Raw genomic sequence first — 17,428 nt, 5'->3', positions numbered from 1 at the left:
TGTTTATATCTATTTGACATACCCCTTGAAAAGAATAATTCAGAGGCTTGTGAAGCAGTAGTGCAAGGAAACATTTTTATAAAAGTAAAAACTAATAGAGGATAAAAGCAACTATTGTTGAAAGCTAAAAACGTCTGTTCTGAATCAACACTTGAGCAATAGGCTTTTCAGCAATATTATATTTTTTCCAATATATAACAGAACAGATGGTAATTCAAAGAACTGTATCTATCCTGCTATTGTAAAATTATCAGAGTGTTGCTTAACCTGTCATTTGTGCTTTAATTTTATGATTTGGGGGATGGGTGGTGTTAAGTTGTCTCCGATTCTCAGAGACTGCCTGGATAAGTCCTTGCAGTTTTTTTGGCAAGGTTTTTCAGAAGTGGTTTGCCATTGTTTCCTTCCCAGGGCTGAGAGAAAGTGACTGAATCAAGGTCACCCAGGTGGTTTCATGCCCAAGGCAGGTCTAGAACTCATCGTATCTCAGTTTCTAGTCTGATCTTTAACCACTACACCAAAATTACTCTCATTTTATGATCACATCACCTTAAATTATATATCAACATTATATCCTCAGTTTAAACTTCTCTGAAACCTTATGCTGATTTTTTTAATTTTGATGTGTATGTGTATATATATATATTAGTGGATCAGAGGAATGCTGTGGATATCATTTACTTGGACTTCAGTAAGGCATTTGATAAAGTAGATCACAACCTACTACTTGATAAGATAGAAAAATGTGGGTTAGACAGCATCACCACCAGATGGATCCATAGCTGGCTGACCAACCGTACTCAGCGTGTGGTCCTCAATGGAACCATATTTACATGGAGGGAAGTGTTTAGTGGGGTGTCCCAGGGCTCTGTTCTGGGCCCAGTGCTCTTCAACATCTTCATCAATGATCTGGACGAGGGGATAGATGGGGAAATCATCAAATTTACAGATGACACCAAGCTGGCAGGAATAGCCAACACTCCAGAAGACAGGCTGAAGATACAGGAGGATCTGGACAGACTTGAACACTGGGCGCTATCTAACAAAATGAAATTCAATGGTGAAAAAAGTAAGGTTCTACATTCAGGCAAGAAAAACCGGAGGAGAACAGTGTGATTCATGGGGAGGAGAAGCACAGCTGCCTGTCCCGTGCAGCCGGTGGGGGAACGATCCCGCAAATATTCCTGTAAGAATGTCAGCTGATCGGATACAGGCGAGGCAGAGGGGGAGAACGCCGTGGCACACACGCAAGCCCACACATGGGGAGCCATTTGCTGGGCGCTGATGATGGAGTGAATCTGGGAGCGTTTTGGCAGTCACTCCAGCTGATCGAATACAGACGAGACAGTGGGATAGGATACTACTGTATGCACGCATGCCCAAGCGCAAAGGGAAACCGGAGGGAACAGGGCCGATAGGGATAAGCAGCAGAGGGCAAGAACAGAAGGTGGATGAACGGGAAAAAAAGGGGGAAGCAGCAACGGAAAGGCATCTACAATGCCAGACCCAGATGTGCGGTCCAGAATGATCACAAGGGGGGGGGGCGATCGGAAGATACACTGGAAGCAATAATATTAGGAAAGGATGGGAAGGATCGACAAGGATGGGAAGGATGGGGGGAAAAAACAATGGGAAGAAAGAAGGCTGTGAAATTGGAATGCAAACGAGGGGAGGCGGAACAACTGAGGCAATTACGGCCAGTTAGGACTGACAGCCCTATCACACGGTCAATGAGCAAGAAACTGAGTTAGCAAGGTTTATAAGAAAACTCCCCACCCCCTGACACTCACTCTGATGACGCTGGCTGTGGACCAGCGAAAGCTTGGTTTGTTTTTAGTATTGTAAATAGTTGTTTTTATTGTTTTAGTTTTTAACAATACACTGGTTTTAACAATACAGCTGGTTTATATCCTTCCCAGAGTTCAAGGATTTCCTATCATTGTACAGATATGCCTGGGATTCATATTTTTATAGTTATTAGGGGTGTGTGTGTGTATGTGTGTGTGTGCGCCCCCTAAATTTTTTTTGGGGGGGGGTTGCTAACAAAGAGTTAAAGGGGGGACTGAGATTTCTTCCTCCCATATTTGGGCTGACAGGGTGCATCCAAAAACACTCAAGACATACGTACATACATACATACATACACACATACATAAGCAATATACAATATAAAATATAGATTAAAAAATGTATCTACCTGTGGACTTCTAGTAGTCTTGACAGAGAAATAATTTGGTATTATCTTATTTATTTTCAGTGAGGATGAAATGGAAGAAGCAAATGGAAATAACCCTATTGACATTGAGGCTGAACAAAACAAGGAGACCAAAAAAGAGGTATTTTCCCTGATAATGCTTTAGTGCGTGAAGTACTGTGAACCTATTCTTTAAACCAGTGTTTCTCAGTCTCAGCATCTTGCTTACTGGAGAATTCTGGGATTTGAAATCCATACATTTGAAAAAAATCCATATTTTATTCCATGGATGAATTCTTTATGTAGCCTAATTTGGTGTACATATTTATACTTACTTCAGAAAAATCTCAGTTTAAGAGTATCTGTTGATTTGCTTCTCAGTGTTTTGGCTGAATGGGGAGGACTTACTCTCTTGTTTGTTTTTGATGTGCTATCGTTTCTTCCCATGCTTACTTAATCAGCATAAAATCATATAATATGGTGAAGGATGCAAAGAGAATAAGCAAATTAAATGCTTATCCTGATAAAATGGAAGCAATGTGCTATTTCAAGACTGATTGTTGATCTTGTTTTGGGTTCCCTTTAAATATCAGATGCCTGTTGTGAGCTTTTTAAACAAGATTTTGCCCCAGATATTCAGATAATAACAGTGACCATCAGCCTTCTTCACCTATCAACTACTTTTCATCTTGGATATATCAGTCGGCTCAAGTGGAAGAATCCATATGGCCAGAAATATTCTGAACAGTCATTTCAGGGTTTTTAAACTCTGAAAGCTGCATTGTAGCAGATCAGACAGATTGTTCTTCCAGTTTGGTATTGTGTGTTCTTATTGATAGTATCTCAGTATCATCATGTCATTATTATCTCTTTATTTTGCAATGAAAGGGATGAAGCAGGGACTTGCTACATGCAAAATAATATATTCCATCATTGTGACTAGTGCCTGCCTTAGCAATGTTGATTGCTTCTTTGCTTTTGGGCACAATTTGATATTTTAATCTTCAAGACCCAAAATGGCCATAGATCATAGTATTTTAGAAATTACCTCCTGAATGGAAATTTGTCTGGATACTTCATTCAGCAATCAAAGCCATACTGATTGTGCAGTTCCTTGTTCTCTGGATTCTTGGGTAATTTTTAGCACACAGTCAAAAATTGCTTTAAGGAAAGCCTAACACAGTGCTCATTTAGAAAGGATTATGTTGTTAGTGTTGCTTTAGTGTTTAAATATTGTAAGTTTGGTTGCCTGTTTATTATACAATTTTAAGTTACATTTTCTTGCAAGCCTCTATTTAATTTTAATTATTTAATTCAATTTAGAGACCACCTGAATCAGGGCAGGTCACAATATAACAAACTAAAAAAATATAAACAGATTTAGATGAGGTCTGGTAGCTCTGTACAGAAGAATAGAAATCTAACAAGAGGTTACAGCTATCTAGACCTAACAAGAGGTTACAGCTATTCAAGGTCTAACTTAATGCCAACAGGGTGGAAGCCAGATAGATTTCAGGGGAGGGGAACTTATTCAGGTGCAATTACAGAAAACACACACTTCCTAGGTTCCAGTAGATGCAGCATTTAATGAAGAAAACCCAAGTACTTCAAATCTGTCGGCAGAAACCATGGAGATTAGGTAATCAATCACATAATCTGACCCTATGCCTTGTAGAGCTTTATAGGTGATGACCAGCGCCTTGATCTGCACTCACAAGCATACTGGCAACTAGTACAATTTGCAAAGCATGGCTACCACATGGGCATACCAAGATATGCCTATCACTTTCCGCATCATTACATTCTGGACTAGTTGAAGCTTCTGAGTGATTTTCAAGCACTGTTACCTGGTTTTCAGCAGGAGTTCTGAGTCCGAAACAATACCCTCTTTCTGATTAGGCATCACTCTTGAATGGAAAATACCACCATGTCCACAAATATAGATGTAAATTCCATTGATTTGAGAAGCCTCAGTATTCACAACCTCTCAAAGAAAGAAAAAGGGCCACTCTAAAGTGGTGCCCCTATTTCCCAACTTCTGTAGCTGTTCCAGAAGGATACTGTGGTTGATGGCATTGAAGAATAGCCAACACTCCAGAAGATAGGCTTAGGATACAGGAGGATCTGGACAGACTTGAACACTGGGTGCTATCTAACAGAATGAAATTCAATGGTGAAAAAAGTAAGGTTCTACATTTAGGCAAGAAAAACCAAATGTACAGGTATAGTATAGGGGGTACCTTGCTCAACAGTAGTAACTATGAGAGGGACCTCGGAGTCCTAGTGAACAATCACTTAAATAAGAGCCAGCAGTGTGCTGCAGCTGCCAAAAAGGCCAACACAGTGCTGGGCTGCATTAACAGAGGGATAGAATCAAAATCACGTGAAGTGTTAATACCACTTTACAAGGCCTTGGTAAGGCCACACTCGGAATACTGCATCCAGTTTTGGTCATCACGATGTAAAAAATATGTTGAGACTCTAGAAAGAGTACAGAGAAGAGCAACAAAGATGATTAGGGGACTGGAGGCTAAAGAATATAAGGAAAGATTGCTGGAATTGGGTATGTCTAGTTTAATGAAGAGGGGTGACATGATAGTAGTATTCCAATATCTCAGGGGCTGCCACAAAGAAGAGGGAGTCAAGCTATTTTCCAAGGCGCCTGAAGGCAGGACAAGAAGCAACGGATGGAAACTAATCCAGGAGAGAAGCAACCTAGAACTAAGGAGAAACTTCCTGACAGTTAGAACAATTAACCAGTGGAACAACCTGCCTCCAGAAGTGGTGAATGCTCCAACACTGGAAGTTTTTAAGAAGAGACTGGACAGCCATTTGTCTGAAATGGTATAGGGTTTCCTGCCTGAGCAGGGGGTTGGACTAGATGACCTCCAAGGTCCCTTCCATTATTATTATTATTATATTATTATTACTACTACTACTATTATATTATTATTATTATTATTATTATTATTATTATTATTATTATTATTATTATGGATCATCGCACAGTCAGCCAGATGTTCAGACTGGATTTGGCATTTTGTCTACCTATCGAGTCCTTACCCAGGACCTGGGATAGGCAGATGTGGATGTTTGATGGTATTACAGATATCGTCGCAGGATGGAAGCAGTTCCTAGTAAGGCCGCCTTTTGCAATTGACTAATAGCGAATTTGTCAATGCCAATGGTGTTCAAGTGGTGCTCCAGTTGTTTTGGGATTGCACCCAAGGAGCCTATGACTATTGGTACTACCCTTGCTTGCTTTTGCCACAGTCTTTCTATTTCTATTTGTAGGTCTTTGTATTTTGTTATCTTCTCCAGTTCTTTCTCGTCTATTCTGCTGTCTCCAGGCACTGCCACGTCCACTATCCAGACTTTTTTGTCTTTCTTATCGACAATTGTTAAGTCTGGGGTGTTATGTTTCAGGTGCTTGTCTGTTTGAATTCTGAAGTCCCAGAGCAGTTTAATTTTATCATTTTCTATGACTTTCTCTATTTTATGATCCCACCAGTTTTTGCTTACAGGCAAATGATATTTTTTGCAGATCTTCCAATGCACCATTGTTGCTACTTTGTCATGCCGCTGCTTGTAATCAGTCTGTGCAATCTTCTTGCAACAGCTTACCAAGTGGTCCATTGTTTCTTCAGCTTCTTTGCATAGGCGGCACTTACTGTCTGTTGCTGTCTTCTCAATTTTGACTTTGTATGCATTTGTCCTTAAGGCTTGGTCTTGTGCAGCCAGAATTAGTCCCTCGGTCTCTTTCTTCAATTTATTATTATTATTATGGATCATCGCACAGTCAGCCAGATGTTCAGACTGGATTTGGCATTTTGTCTACCTATCGAGTCCTTACCCAGGACCTGGGATAGGTAGATGTGGATGTTTGATGGTATTACAGGTATCGTCGCAGGATTATTATTATTATTATTATTATTATTATTATTATTATTATTATTATTAAAAGATGGCTGAGCAATCAAGGATCACAAGAATGGATGCACTATTTCCATCCTAATTAATACACTACAGACCATAAACGTGCATGACTAAAGCTATCTTAGTACTGAATCCTGGCCTGAAACCTGACAAGTAAAGATCTAAGTAATCTGCTTCTTCCCGGGTTCTCTATATGTAGGTTGACCATCCAGAAGCCAGCCCTAAAAGCAAGGATTCTATGACCAACTTTATGACAAAATCCAGAAGCTCAGGCTAGGATACTGCTGGGCAGAGAAGGGCAGTATAGGTAGTTCTCTACCTGCAACAGTTTGTTTAGTGACCATTCAAAGTTACAGCGGCTCTGCAAAAAGTGATTTATGACCATTTTCCACACTTATGACCATTGCAACATCCCCATGGTCACGTGATCTGAATTCAGATACTTGGCAACTAGTTCATATTTATGATGGATGCAGTGTCCCGGGATCATATGATGAACCCCTTTTGCAACCATCTGACAAGCAAAGCCAGATTCACTTAACAACCGGGTCACTAACTCAAGAACTGCAGTGATTCACGTAACTACTGCGGCAAGAAAAGTCGTAAAATGGGACAAAAATTACTTAACAAATGTCTCACCTAGCAACATAAATTTTGGGCTCAATTGTGGCCATAAGTTGTGGATTACCTAGACATCAGCAGAAAATTCAACAGTTATATAGGGCTAAACCTCTGGCATATATCTTGTTTTATGTGAAAGTGAGAATCTGAGAGCCTCTGAGACTCTTGAATGATATAATCCTATCTTCCTTGGGATTTCAGTTGATACTGAGTTTAAAACCCAGATGAACACAGCTCCAAGAGGGGTATGCCCCCTTTTCTGAACTCAGCCAGGTCTCGGTGATACATAGCAAGTTGGAATTCTTATCTATGATAAGGTCATGAGTGAGGGAAAACTTGTTTCAGGTTGACCTGGCATTCAAAGTAGTTACAGCCCTGGGCCAGCAAAGATGTGACAGCTAGGTATAGAGGGTGAAAACCAGGAACTATATTGTGAAATCTCTTCCAAATATCACATCCAATGTCACTGAGTGCTGGATGGGAAGAAAATGAACATGATTTAAAATTGAAGAAAGATGCATCAATAATCTGTACTGTACTGATGACACTACTCTAATAGTTGAAAATGCAAATGATCTGCAAGGTGTTGTAATAAAAGTCAAGTGAAAAAAATGGGACTAAGATTAAATATAAAGAAGACCAAAATAATAACTACAGGAAAAGCAACCAGCCTTAGAATTGGCAGTGAAGCTATGAAATGGTGGACAGCTTCTGCCTTACAGGGCTGATAATCAAGAGTAAAATGATAAGTCAAGAAACGCAGACTAGCACATGGTGAAGTAAGTATTAATTAATATTCAGATGCCATAACGCATCTATACCTACAAAGATCAAAACTTGCAGTCAGTGGTTTGCACCATGATCTCCTATGGAAGCAAAATTTAAAAACAGGACTGAAAGAATATTCATGTTCTTGAACTTTGATGTTGGTAATGGATATGCTGTTGGAATGTCTGAAAGATTAGGTTGGGGACATATAATTATGGAGACTATCTGATCACTAATACATGGCACTAATACTGATCAAGATTTGCACATTAACTTACATTAAAGTTGTCAAACAATCAGCGTAGAAAATAATGTTAAGTGAACTTCTTAAGATCTATTTATCTCATAATACCTGATAATGAGAGTAAAATCAATTTCTTTATCAATTGGATAAATTCTAAGAGTGCTATAAATTTTCACACTTAAAAGAAACCCAATCCTTGCTATACACGTTAAGAGTCATTACATGTCTGCTTTCAGCCCATCTTATAGGATTGTTGCTGAAAAATTGAAGGACCCTTTGAATGTATATGGTCTTTCCATGAGTTGCAACTTTATCTCTTGAAATCTAGCAAGAAAAATGGTGGCTTGCCAGTCACTTGTCAGTTCCACTACTTTTGCTTCCATTTGCAGCCCATTTATTAAATCTCATATTTAGTCTTATAAATAAAAAAGATAACACATGTTGTTAACTGAAAAAATATTCAAGATTATGTGTTACAGATAGTCCTTGACTTACAACAATTTATTTAGTGATGGTCTGAAGTTACAATGGCACTGAATAAAGTGACTTACGACCGTTTTTCACACTTATGACTATTGTACCATCTCCATGGTCACATATCAAAATTCCGATGCTTGGCAACTGGCATGTATTTATGACAGTTGCAGTGTCCCAGGTCATGTAATCACCTTTTGTGACCTTCTAACAAGCAAAGTTAGTGTGGAAGCCAGATTTCTTTAACAACTATATTACTAACTTAATAACTGTAGTGATTCACTAACAACTGTAGCAAGAAAGATCATAAAATGGAGCAAAACTCATTTAACATCTGTCTTGCTTAGCAATAGAAACTTGGGGCTCAATTGTATTATATATAAGAACAGTTCCGTCATTTCTAGATCACTGGTCAATCTCTTATATCTGCTTCACTAGCTACTTTATATCAGTTTTCATTTATACCAGTATTGGTCTCTCTCGGATAATAATAAATTCAAGGTTATGTAGAATAAACAACAATGCTAAAACAACTAACTTTATTGGATGATAATAAATTGGTATCCATAATTTCTTATTTTTTAAAATAACAAGGGCAACTACCTATAAAGAAAATTTATATAAAATGTTTTATAAATGGCATTTACCATCTGCAAGATGAGCAAAAATGTTTAAAAACATGTCTAGCAACTGTTGGAAATGTAGGCAAAAGCCAGGCACGTACTACCATCTTTGATGGACATGCCCTAAAGCAAAAACATTCTGGTCAAAATAAATATGTGGTAAAGAGAAAATGTTAAGAAAACATGTAGATGTTAAGCCGGAACTATTTCTATTAGGTATAATCATAGAAAACTATGATAAAATGTATATATTTAATATTACATGTATTAACAGCTTTGAGAATTACATTTGCACAGTATTGGAAAAATGAAGAAACACCAATGGAAGACATAATTAGGAAAATTTTGGATTGTGCGGAAATGGATAGGCTTACATTGAAAATGAAAGGGAAAGAAGATACAGAATACTTTCAAACATGGGATAATTTTTATAAATGGCTAGAAAAATGAAGTAGAGAATAAGAATGGGAGTTGTATTATTACTAATGTCAAATATGTGGACCCAGACAACACGTTGTTTACTAGGCACTAAAGATTTGTAACTATAACAAATTAATAAAATATTAAAAAAAGAAATTGGTATCCTAATAACATCCCAGTTCTACATTGAACTTTAATTTCCAAAACGCTAAGCAAGTAATGCTTTAAATTGTTGGCCAAAGGTTAGTCATACATAGGGAAATTCCTCAGGTTGAAGAAAGGGCACTTTTTAAAATAAATAAATAAATAAATAAATATATCATTTCCTTTTTTCTAAACACTAATAATGGTCATATTGCAATATGCATATGCCATAACAATAATAGTTGGATGCAATAAAACTTTAATTTGCTCTTAACTATCCTAGGAAGCTGATTGTCTTCAGTTGGAACAGGAATAGGTAAAAAATCAAATTGTGGCACTAGTTTTATATCTTGCAGTGGACAGCATTTTACAGACTCCCAGAATATCCTTTCTACTTTTGCCTTCTGATTAACATTGACGGGACCTGTCAACAGCATGTTCATAACTAAAGATGATAGAAATAAACTCCTGAAAGATTATAGTTTAATTACATATTATGGCCATATGCAGTTGTAGATGTGGAGAACTCCTCTGCCATGAGAAAAATAGATGTGGTCATTTTAATTTGAGTGTCATTTTGATAGTGCTTTATTTTACATTTTTGCAGTTTGTGCTCAACTTTTATGTGCTTTTCATAACTATTAGTGACTCCTTGGCATTATTTTTGTGTAGAGTCAAGGGTAAATATCTGTCAGAGAAAATATTACTTTACTTCTAGCTGAAATTTGAGAGGCAACTTGATTCCTTGAGACAAAAATGAATAGTTGTTCACTTATATAAGTTGCATTTGAATTGGTTCTCTTCTGCTATGATGGAAAAAACTAGCAATGTCCTTAGTGGATTTAATATAGAAATTTATCTTGAAAGGAAAAGTAAAATATATATTATGCCCCTAAGATTTTTTTTTTCCAGATTAAGCCTCATATGGGTTTTTGCTGGTGTGACTGGCAAATAAATAAGTTGCCTAGTATGCCAAAACATAAGATGAATTTACTGTTGATTGGATTGAATCCTTATGTACACATCAAAAATTCTTTGTTTCTAAATCAAGGGCTGGGTGGTCTACAAGCCCCATGAGAACATGACAGAACTTCTGGATTCCATTAGTGAAAGTTTGGTAGTGAAATGACTAAATTTCAGCAATATAATACCCTCTCCCCAATTTTAGCAAGAATAAGGCAGGACATGAATACATTAAGTTTTAAAAGTTTTAAAATGCATCTATTCCAGATTTAAAAATCACTACTTTCCTTTTTCAAGAATGGAAAGGGGAAAAAAAGGACCCTATAATTTTCCAAACTCACTCAGCTGAAGTCCTCTGGTATCTTCAGAAGTTAAACATTTTTTTTTCAAAAGAATGCCTCTGTCCTAAAAAAAAAAAATGCAGATTAGTGTTCTTGCACCTCTTTTGAGTCATCTACTTAGTAATAAAATTTGATTTTAATGGCCAAATTTTAATCAAAGCTTCATTAATATGTAAATATCCAAACATGTCTTCTATAAATAAAATAATATAACACAAGTTAATGCAAGACAAACAGGCTATCATATATCAGCTGAAATACAATAGCATTATAATAGTTTCATCTGTAAAAGTATCCTCATAGTGTTAGGCAAATCCCTAGATTTCTGTTGCATTATAATACGTGATTTTATTGTAGTGTATGACTATTTATTTTGCATATCTTTTCTTGGCTTATAGTTTGATATCTAAATATAGTCTGAAAATCTACTCTCTTGATGGACATGGTACATTAAGTTTTAGTAAGACAAATTCATTAAGACTACGTGACAGTAAATAACACAATAGTGTTAGGAAGTGATGGGTGAACTAACCCCGACATAATTTGCAGTTTGTTCACTGACTTGAGAATCCAGTATGTAAAATATCAGATGTAAAACATTGGATTTTCAAATTTCACTGTATCTTCAAACACTCATACATACATGACACCAAAATGTATCTGGGGAATGTGGCATACATAATGCAGCCTTTTGTATTACTTTATGCATACATGGCATATCATTTGCCAAAAATTTGTTATAATCCAAGCAGTAAGTAGTTTTTTTTTTTCAAATATGTTTTATTAGTGGATGGTTTCAGAGTCAACACTTTAAAAGAGGCTGATTTCTTGAACAAAATGGATTTAACAGGCTAGAATAAAGTTATCCCATATTATGCACATTATACGTAGAATTTTTCCTTTATTTTAGAAACTTAAAGTTTAAGGAACTCCTATCAATTTTTTTCTAGATATGATTTGCCTAGTTTGGATAGTCATATCTGTTTTAAATTACAGGTATGTGTTATGCTAGATATTGTAAGTTGTCCAGACACATTTTGTAATCAGGCAGCCTCCAAATCCAACCAATCAATAGCAAATAGAGGTATCTTTGAATAAATGCAATGATTTAATACTGGGATGCTTAAAGGAAACAAACTGAAGATGAATGTAGTTAGACATATACCTTGAGGTTCAAGAAAACAAATTGTAATAAAGTCAAATCCAAAAGAAAGTAGTAAGAAAAAGGAGCCTGAGATGCATGGGAATTTCTAAAAAGGAGATTGTGAAGGCATATTTGCAGGTTTTTTCCAAAAAAAGGGGGAGGTGAAGAAGGTAAAAGATAAATCATATATCTTATTGAAGATATGAAAGCCAAAAAAAATTATATAGGAAATGGAAAAAATAGCAAGGTCACTCACAAGGGGCTCTCAGACTTGGAGAGATGGCGTCAAGAAAGAATGAGGCTAAATTAATAAAAGATGTAAAGAACAACGAAAAGATCTTCAGATACATTCAAAATAAAAGGAAGAGAAGTAAATGATTGTACCAGCTGCTCAGTAAGGATAACAATGGATAAGTAGAAAGATTGTGTATCAGATTTATAGATGATATAAAATTGGTTGGATATCCAGTGCCCAAGAAAACAGAAATAAGATTCAAAATGAACCTGACAATTTAGAGAAATGGTTTGAAAGAAAAAACAGAATGAAATTTAATAGAGACAAATGCAAAGTTCTTCGTGTAAGAAAAATAAATCAAAGTACTTGTGTAAAAGAGCTTGGAATTATAGTTGATTACAAACTAAATATGAGTCAGCACTGTGACATAGTTGCTGAAAGGGCAAATGCAATTTGAGGCTGCATCAATTGAAGTCTAGTTTGTAAATCACAGGAAGCGATTGTTCCATTTTATTCGGTATTCTTCATCTCACATCTCAAATACTGGACACCATATTTTATAAAAGATTCAGAGAAACTAGAGCAGGTGCAGAGAATGGCAAAACAAGGATGATAAAAGACAATCTGAGTCTTAAAAAGTGATTGTGACAACTTGGCATGTTCAGATTTGAGATAAGTGAATGTTTACAAAGCACTCCCTACAGTGAGGGCAGTTCAACACTGGAACCATTGGCTAAGGGAACTGGAAAGCTTGCTTTCTATGTATGTGTTTAAGCAGAGGCTGGCCAATCAAGTATTAGGGAATATGGACTTTTATCCTAATCAGGGAGTTTCTCTTTTTGTCTTAAATTAAATTAAGAGCTGTGGTGGTACAGTGGTTTGGATGCAGTGTTGCAAGTTAATTTTGCTAACTGCCAGGAATTCGATCCTTACCCGCTCAAGGTTGACTCGGCCTTTCATCCTTCCAAGATCGGTAAAATGAGGACTCAGATTGTTGGGGGCAAGATGCTAACAATGTAAACCACCCAGAGAACATAAAGCACTGTGAAGCGATGTATAAGTCTTAAGTTCTATTGCTATTAAATTGCATCTTCCAACTATAAATTTATGGTGTGGGTGGATTATTTAATAAAACAGAACAGAGAGGAAAAAAATAAGAGGAAAAATTAAAACAAAAATAAAAAATGCAATAGTGACAAGATAAATAGGATTCTTATCCATATAAAGATATAGTTTATGTAACCATTTCAATAACAGATAACCATATTTCATTGTAATTGTCCATGCATAATCAGCATCTATAAGCATTTCATTCACAAGATGCAAGTAACTTCCTCTTTTCACTCCATCGGGTAATTGATGGCATAAATTTGTCTTTCTAATGTTTCAGAACTAATCTCTTGGCAATAATAAGGGCACAGAGAATCAATTAGGATAACCCTTCAGTTATGCTGTGGGAAGATATAATTATGTATTTTCATTTGACTTTGAAACAAAGTTTAATATTTTCATAGCCACCACTTGGCTATGATTCACTGTTTCTTTATACCAGAAATGCAAATTACACCGCTCCCAACAAAAAAAAATATTTTACAATCTTTACTTGGATTGTGAAACTTGGTATGACTGTACTAGACGCAGCTTAAAAGCTGACCTTTTAAACATTTAAACATTTCAGTGGCATTACTTCTGAATCACCCACTCCTGATTTTACTATATCACAGAGTAAATAGTAAAATAGTACTACTATTTTATAGTAGAATGATATCCCATGGTTCAAGTCAACAAAGTAATATGTGTAAGAGAATGTGTGGAAGACCTTAGAGAATGAGAGGAAGAGATGCAGTCTAGGAAACAGAGAGAGAAAGGAGCCCCATTAAATGGCTTAATGGTCAAAGAAAGAAAGCGCCTGCCCCAATTAATCAGACTGGTAAAAGGGATGGGAAATTTGTACCTTCAGATTTGCAAGATTCTGCTAATGTAGCCTGGTAATAAAGTGGTAGTAGTTCATCTAGTTTTGTTTCATTTCATTTCATTTCACTTCCTGTCTACTTCCCATATCACTATAATCATAAAGTGACTTATTTTGATTCATGTTTCGTGAACCCATCCAATTGTAGCTTCGAATCATAATCCAACAAAACATGGATTAATACAATGTGTAAACTTTATCATTTTATGGTAAAGTGGCTGATGTAATCCAGGTTCAAATCTCCATTCAGCCATGAAGCTTACTCAGTGACCTTGAGGAGATATTACATCTAGTGCCTCTCAGCCTTATCCACTTGACAGGATTGTTGAAAGAATGAACATTGAGTGCTGAGAATTAGGATTACTGCATTGAACAAGAGGATATAAAGAAGCAGATCTTTTAATTCTGAACTCTGGAAATTTTTTCTGTATCATTGTGTTCTCATAATATTTACAGTACTATAGTTAAAATGACATGGGTGAATTTATCTGATATTTTTAATAATGTAATGCTAAATAAAAGCTTCCAGTTTGGTAATTAGTGTGACATTGGTTAGTAATTAAAGACATATTTAATATAGTTCAAAACAAGTTAAATTGTCTTCATGCCAAATCCTCAATCCAGAAAGTGTATATCATATTTTTATAATGCTTAGAATTTCCTTGTCTGTACCCTATAATTCCCAGGTGCTTACAAATATAATTTTGCACTAGCTATTTCTTCCTTCACCAAATATGCATTTATAATCTAGATCTTTTAACTAAAGGGCAGGAATAACAGGTTACGCCACAATGCTATGCAAAACATTTTGAGCATTCTGGAAGTCGAAATAGACCTTTTTTTTTTAAGCTTGATATTCTTCCAGAGCTGCTCAGAACAATTTTAAAACAGCTCTTTTTACTCAAAATGGGTGTTTTGAATTTAAAAGAATTGGAATCAAAATATTCTGCACAAGCTTACATAACAGTAAGATGACCACAAAATCCATAGCTATAGTAATACAACCGGGAAGCTGGATTTTCAATGGAAACTTGGAAGACTGACTTTTTGAGTATAGGCAGGAAGGAGATCATTATCTAAAAAAAACGTTATTCCCTGATTGCAGGACAAAAGTATGTAAATCTGTAAGAGAGCATCTGCTTTGAACATGGAAGGTCCCATATTCCATTCCCCCTCCCTCTGTATTTCCCAAGGGAGCTGTGCAAGACTCCGTCAGCAAACTTAAGAGACTACTTTGGAACTGATATAGATGAGCAGGGATTTGGTCCTAAAACAATAACCACTATTGAGGAACAACAGTAGTATAAAAGTTTTTCCCTTTTACAATCCCATGTGTCTATGCTGGTACATTCAGTTAATAAAACCAGAACTGGGTGGATGGGGGGGGGGAGTTTGATTTTTCCCATTAGATGATTGGATGACTCCTTGGTCAGGGAACAAAGAAATAGGAGCTATCTAGATAGATGAACATCCCTGTGAAGCTCTAGCTTGCACATACATCCTATGACTGTGGGCTCCCACAGCAACAAAATTATTCCCTTACTGCTGTTATTAAAAGGAGCACCATATGATAAGATTGCATGTTGCAATAAATATATATAACCAAATATTTAACCATATTTTGCCAAATAAGCAGTGTTGGTTTAACATTATTTCATCAAATATTTCTTTTCCTCTCAAACAAGCTTAACAAAGTGAAAAACTCAAAATGTATCCCTTCTTTTCCAAAAAAACCAAAACAGACTAGCTATCTAAAAATGTACAGCTCAGGTCTTTCCTATCCATTGTAGCACTGGGACTCTCAAAAGTTTAATATTATTAGCAACTACCAAAAGCTGCCCATCTCTTTCATAAATAATTGCTTATATACTGCAGTGCAGTGCTTTTTATATATATATATATAAAAGGTGCCGGAACTCACACACGTCATACAACCCGCCTTGCCTACCCTACAAGGTTCCATCCAAAAAAGGTACCGGAACTCCGTTCTGGGCATTCTATGAGAAAAAAAGCCCTGCTGCAGTGGTTGAGTTTTCACAGTACACTAATCCAGGACCAAACTAATTACATACTGGTTTAGAACAAACTTCACAGATTCTTGAAATCCATAGGTTGTGTGTTTTTGAATGTCAGTTTCTGGGGAATAATAAATGGCAGAAAGTTTTTGCAATTGTATTTTGCTTGTGGGCTTCCCAGAGGCGGCTGGTTGACCCCAGTGGGAAACTAAGTGATGGATTTGATCAGTTTGTTTTTGCAGAGTTATTTTTATCTAGATTCAAAGTATGATGGAAGTGTAAAGATAGAAGATGTGTTTCACAAGACCAACATTTCAAGCTTTTAAAAAAAGGATGACAATGTTTTTGTGGGGTTTTTTTTGTATCAGTTTTTGCCACCACCAAGGTTACAGCTGTATAAGTTGGATGGCTGTTCTACAAGAAGTGTATAATTAACTAAATTTTTAAAATATTTTTCATAGACTTTACATTTGATAAATGTAGGCTTTGGGAACTTTTGGGGAAGACATGGTAAATTGAGGACAGCTTTGTGGAGGACCATAGCAGAATGAAAAGCCAGTAAGTAGACTGGCTATTTATAATTCCTCTCTGGACAAGAAAGGACTTGAGATCATTCACACATTCTCCACACAGTTGCTTCTCATAAGGATTTGGAGCTCTGGGAATAGCCCTCTTTTCTCCAGAAGGATGGCTGTAGAGTCCAATGAATGGATGGGTTCTATGACAGCCTTCCTGCCCGGCAGACTGGGTAAAAAACTTTGGCCACACCCCTTCCTCTGGGCGTGACCCCAGTTTTGACTCAGTCTCGAAGCCCGATAGCAGTGCGAGATTCAGCTCTTCAAAAATCCATAGCTTAAGACAAAATCTCCCTCTTCCCAGACTAAATTTCCAGACGAAATTAGCAATAACAAGACCTTTAGCAGCTGGCTCAGACCGGATCTCCACCCAACGGAGGATCATTGGAGCGGTGAGAGTATCCCCAAGGGCTAGGGAGACCAGCCAAGGGGTTCGGGGGGCTCACCGGGTTGTTTACCGACCCCCAGCACATTTATCAGCCGATCGGCGCGGGGCCCTCCCCCCCCTTGCACTCAAAGCCCGAAAGGGCCGCTTTAGCCGGCGTTCGCCTCCTGGCTTGCCCCCCCCCTTTTTCCTTTGCCGGCGCACAGGGAGGACAAGGAAAATTTCAGAGCCGGCAGCTAGAACTGCCATTGTGAGCCTCGTGGTCTCCATAGGCTGTGGTTGGGGGGAGTGGCCTCCTCCAATTCGCCATTTTGAACGAGCGGATTAACCCGCCGTTCCATTGTGGGTGGGGCTTTTCGCCATCCGGAGGAGCCTAC

The 17,428-nt window shown here is 37.1% G+C and overlaps 1 protein-coding gene across 6 annotated transcripts in view; it reads left to right on the top strand.

Moving 5' to 3' along the window:
* RCOR1 (REST corepressor 1) overlaps nucleotides 1–17,428 on the top strand; it is a 345,293-nt gene that overhangs the window by 304,704 nt on the left and 23,161 nt on the right. For all 6 annotated transcript variants that reach the window (XM_039364835.1, XM_039364837.1, XM_039364836.1 and 3 more), the window contains one exon: nucleotides 2,255–2,333. In XM_039364835.1, coding sequence (XP_039220769.1) covers nucleotides 2,255–2,333 — 79 coding nt within the window. The remainder of the gene's footprint in view (nucleotides 1–2,254; nucleotides 2,334–17,428) is intronic.

This window comes from Crotalus tigris, unplaced genomic scaffold, assembly GCF_016545835.1.
Source record: "Crotalus tigris isolate CLP2741 ecotype Arizona unplaced genomic scaffold, ASM1654583v1 scf7180000019856.1557650, whole genome shotgun sequence".
In the NCBI taxonomy this organism is placed as follows: Eukaryota; Metazoa; Chordata; class Lepidosauria; order Squamata; family Viperidae; genus Crotalus; species Crotalus tigris.
Note: the sequence above shows the minus strand (reverse complement) of the source record. Positions and strands in the feature narration are given on the sequence as shown.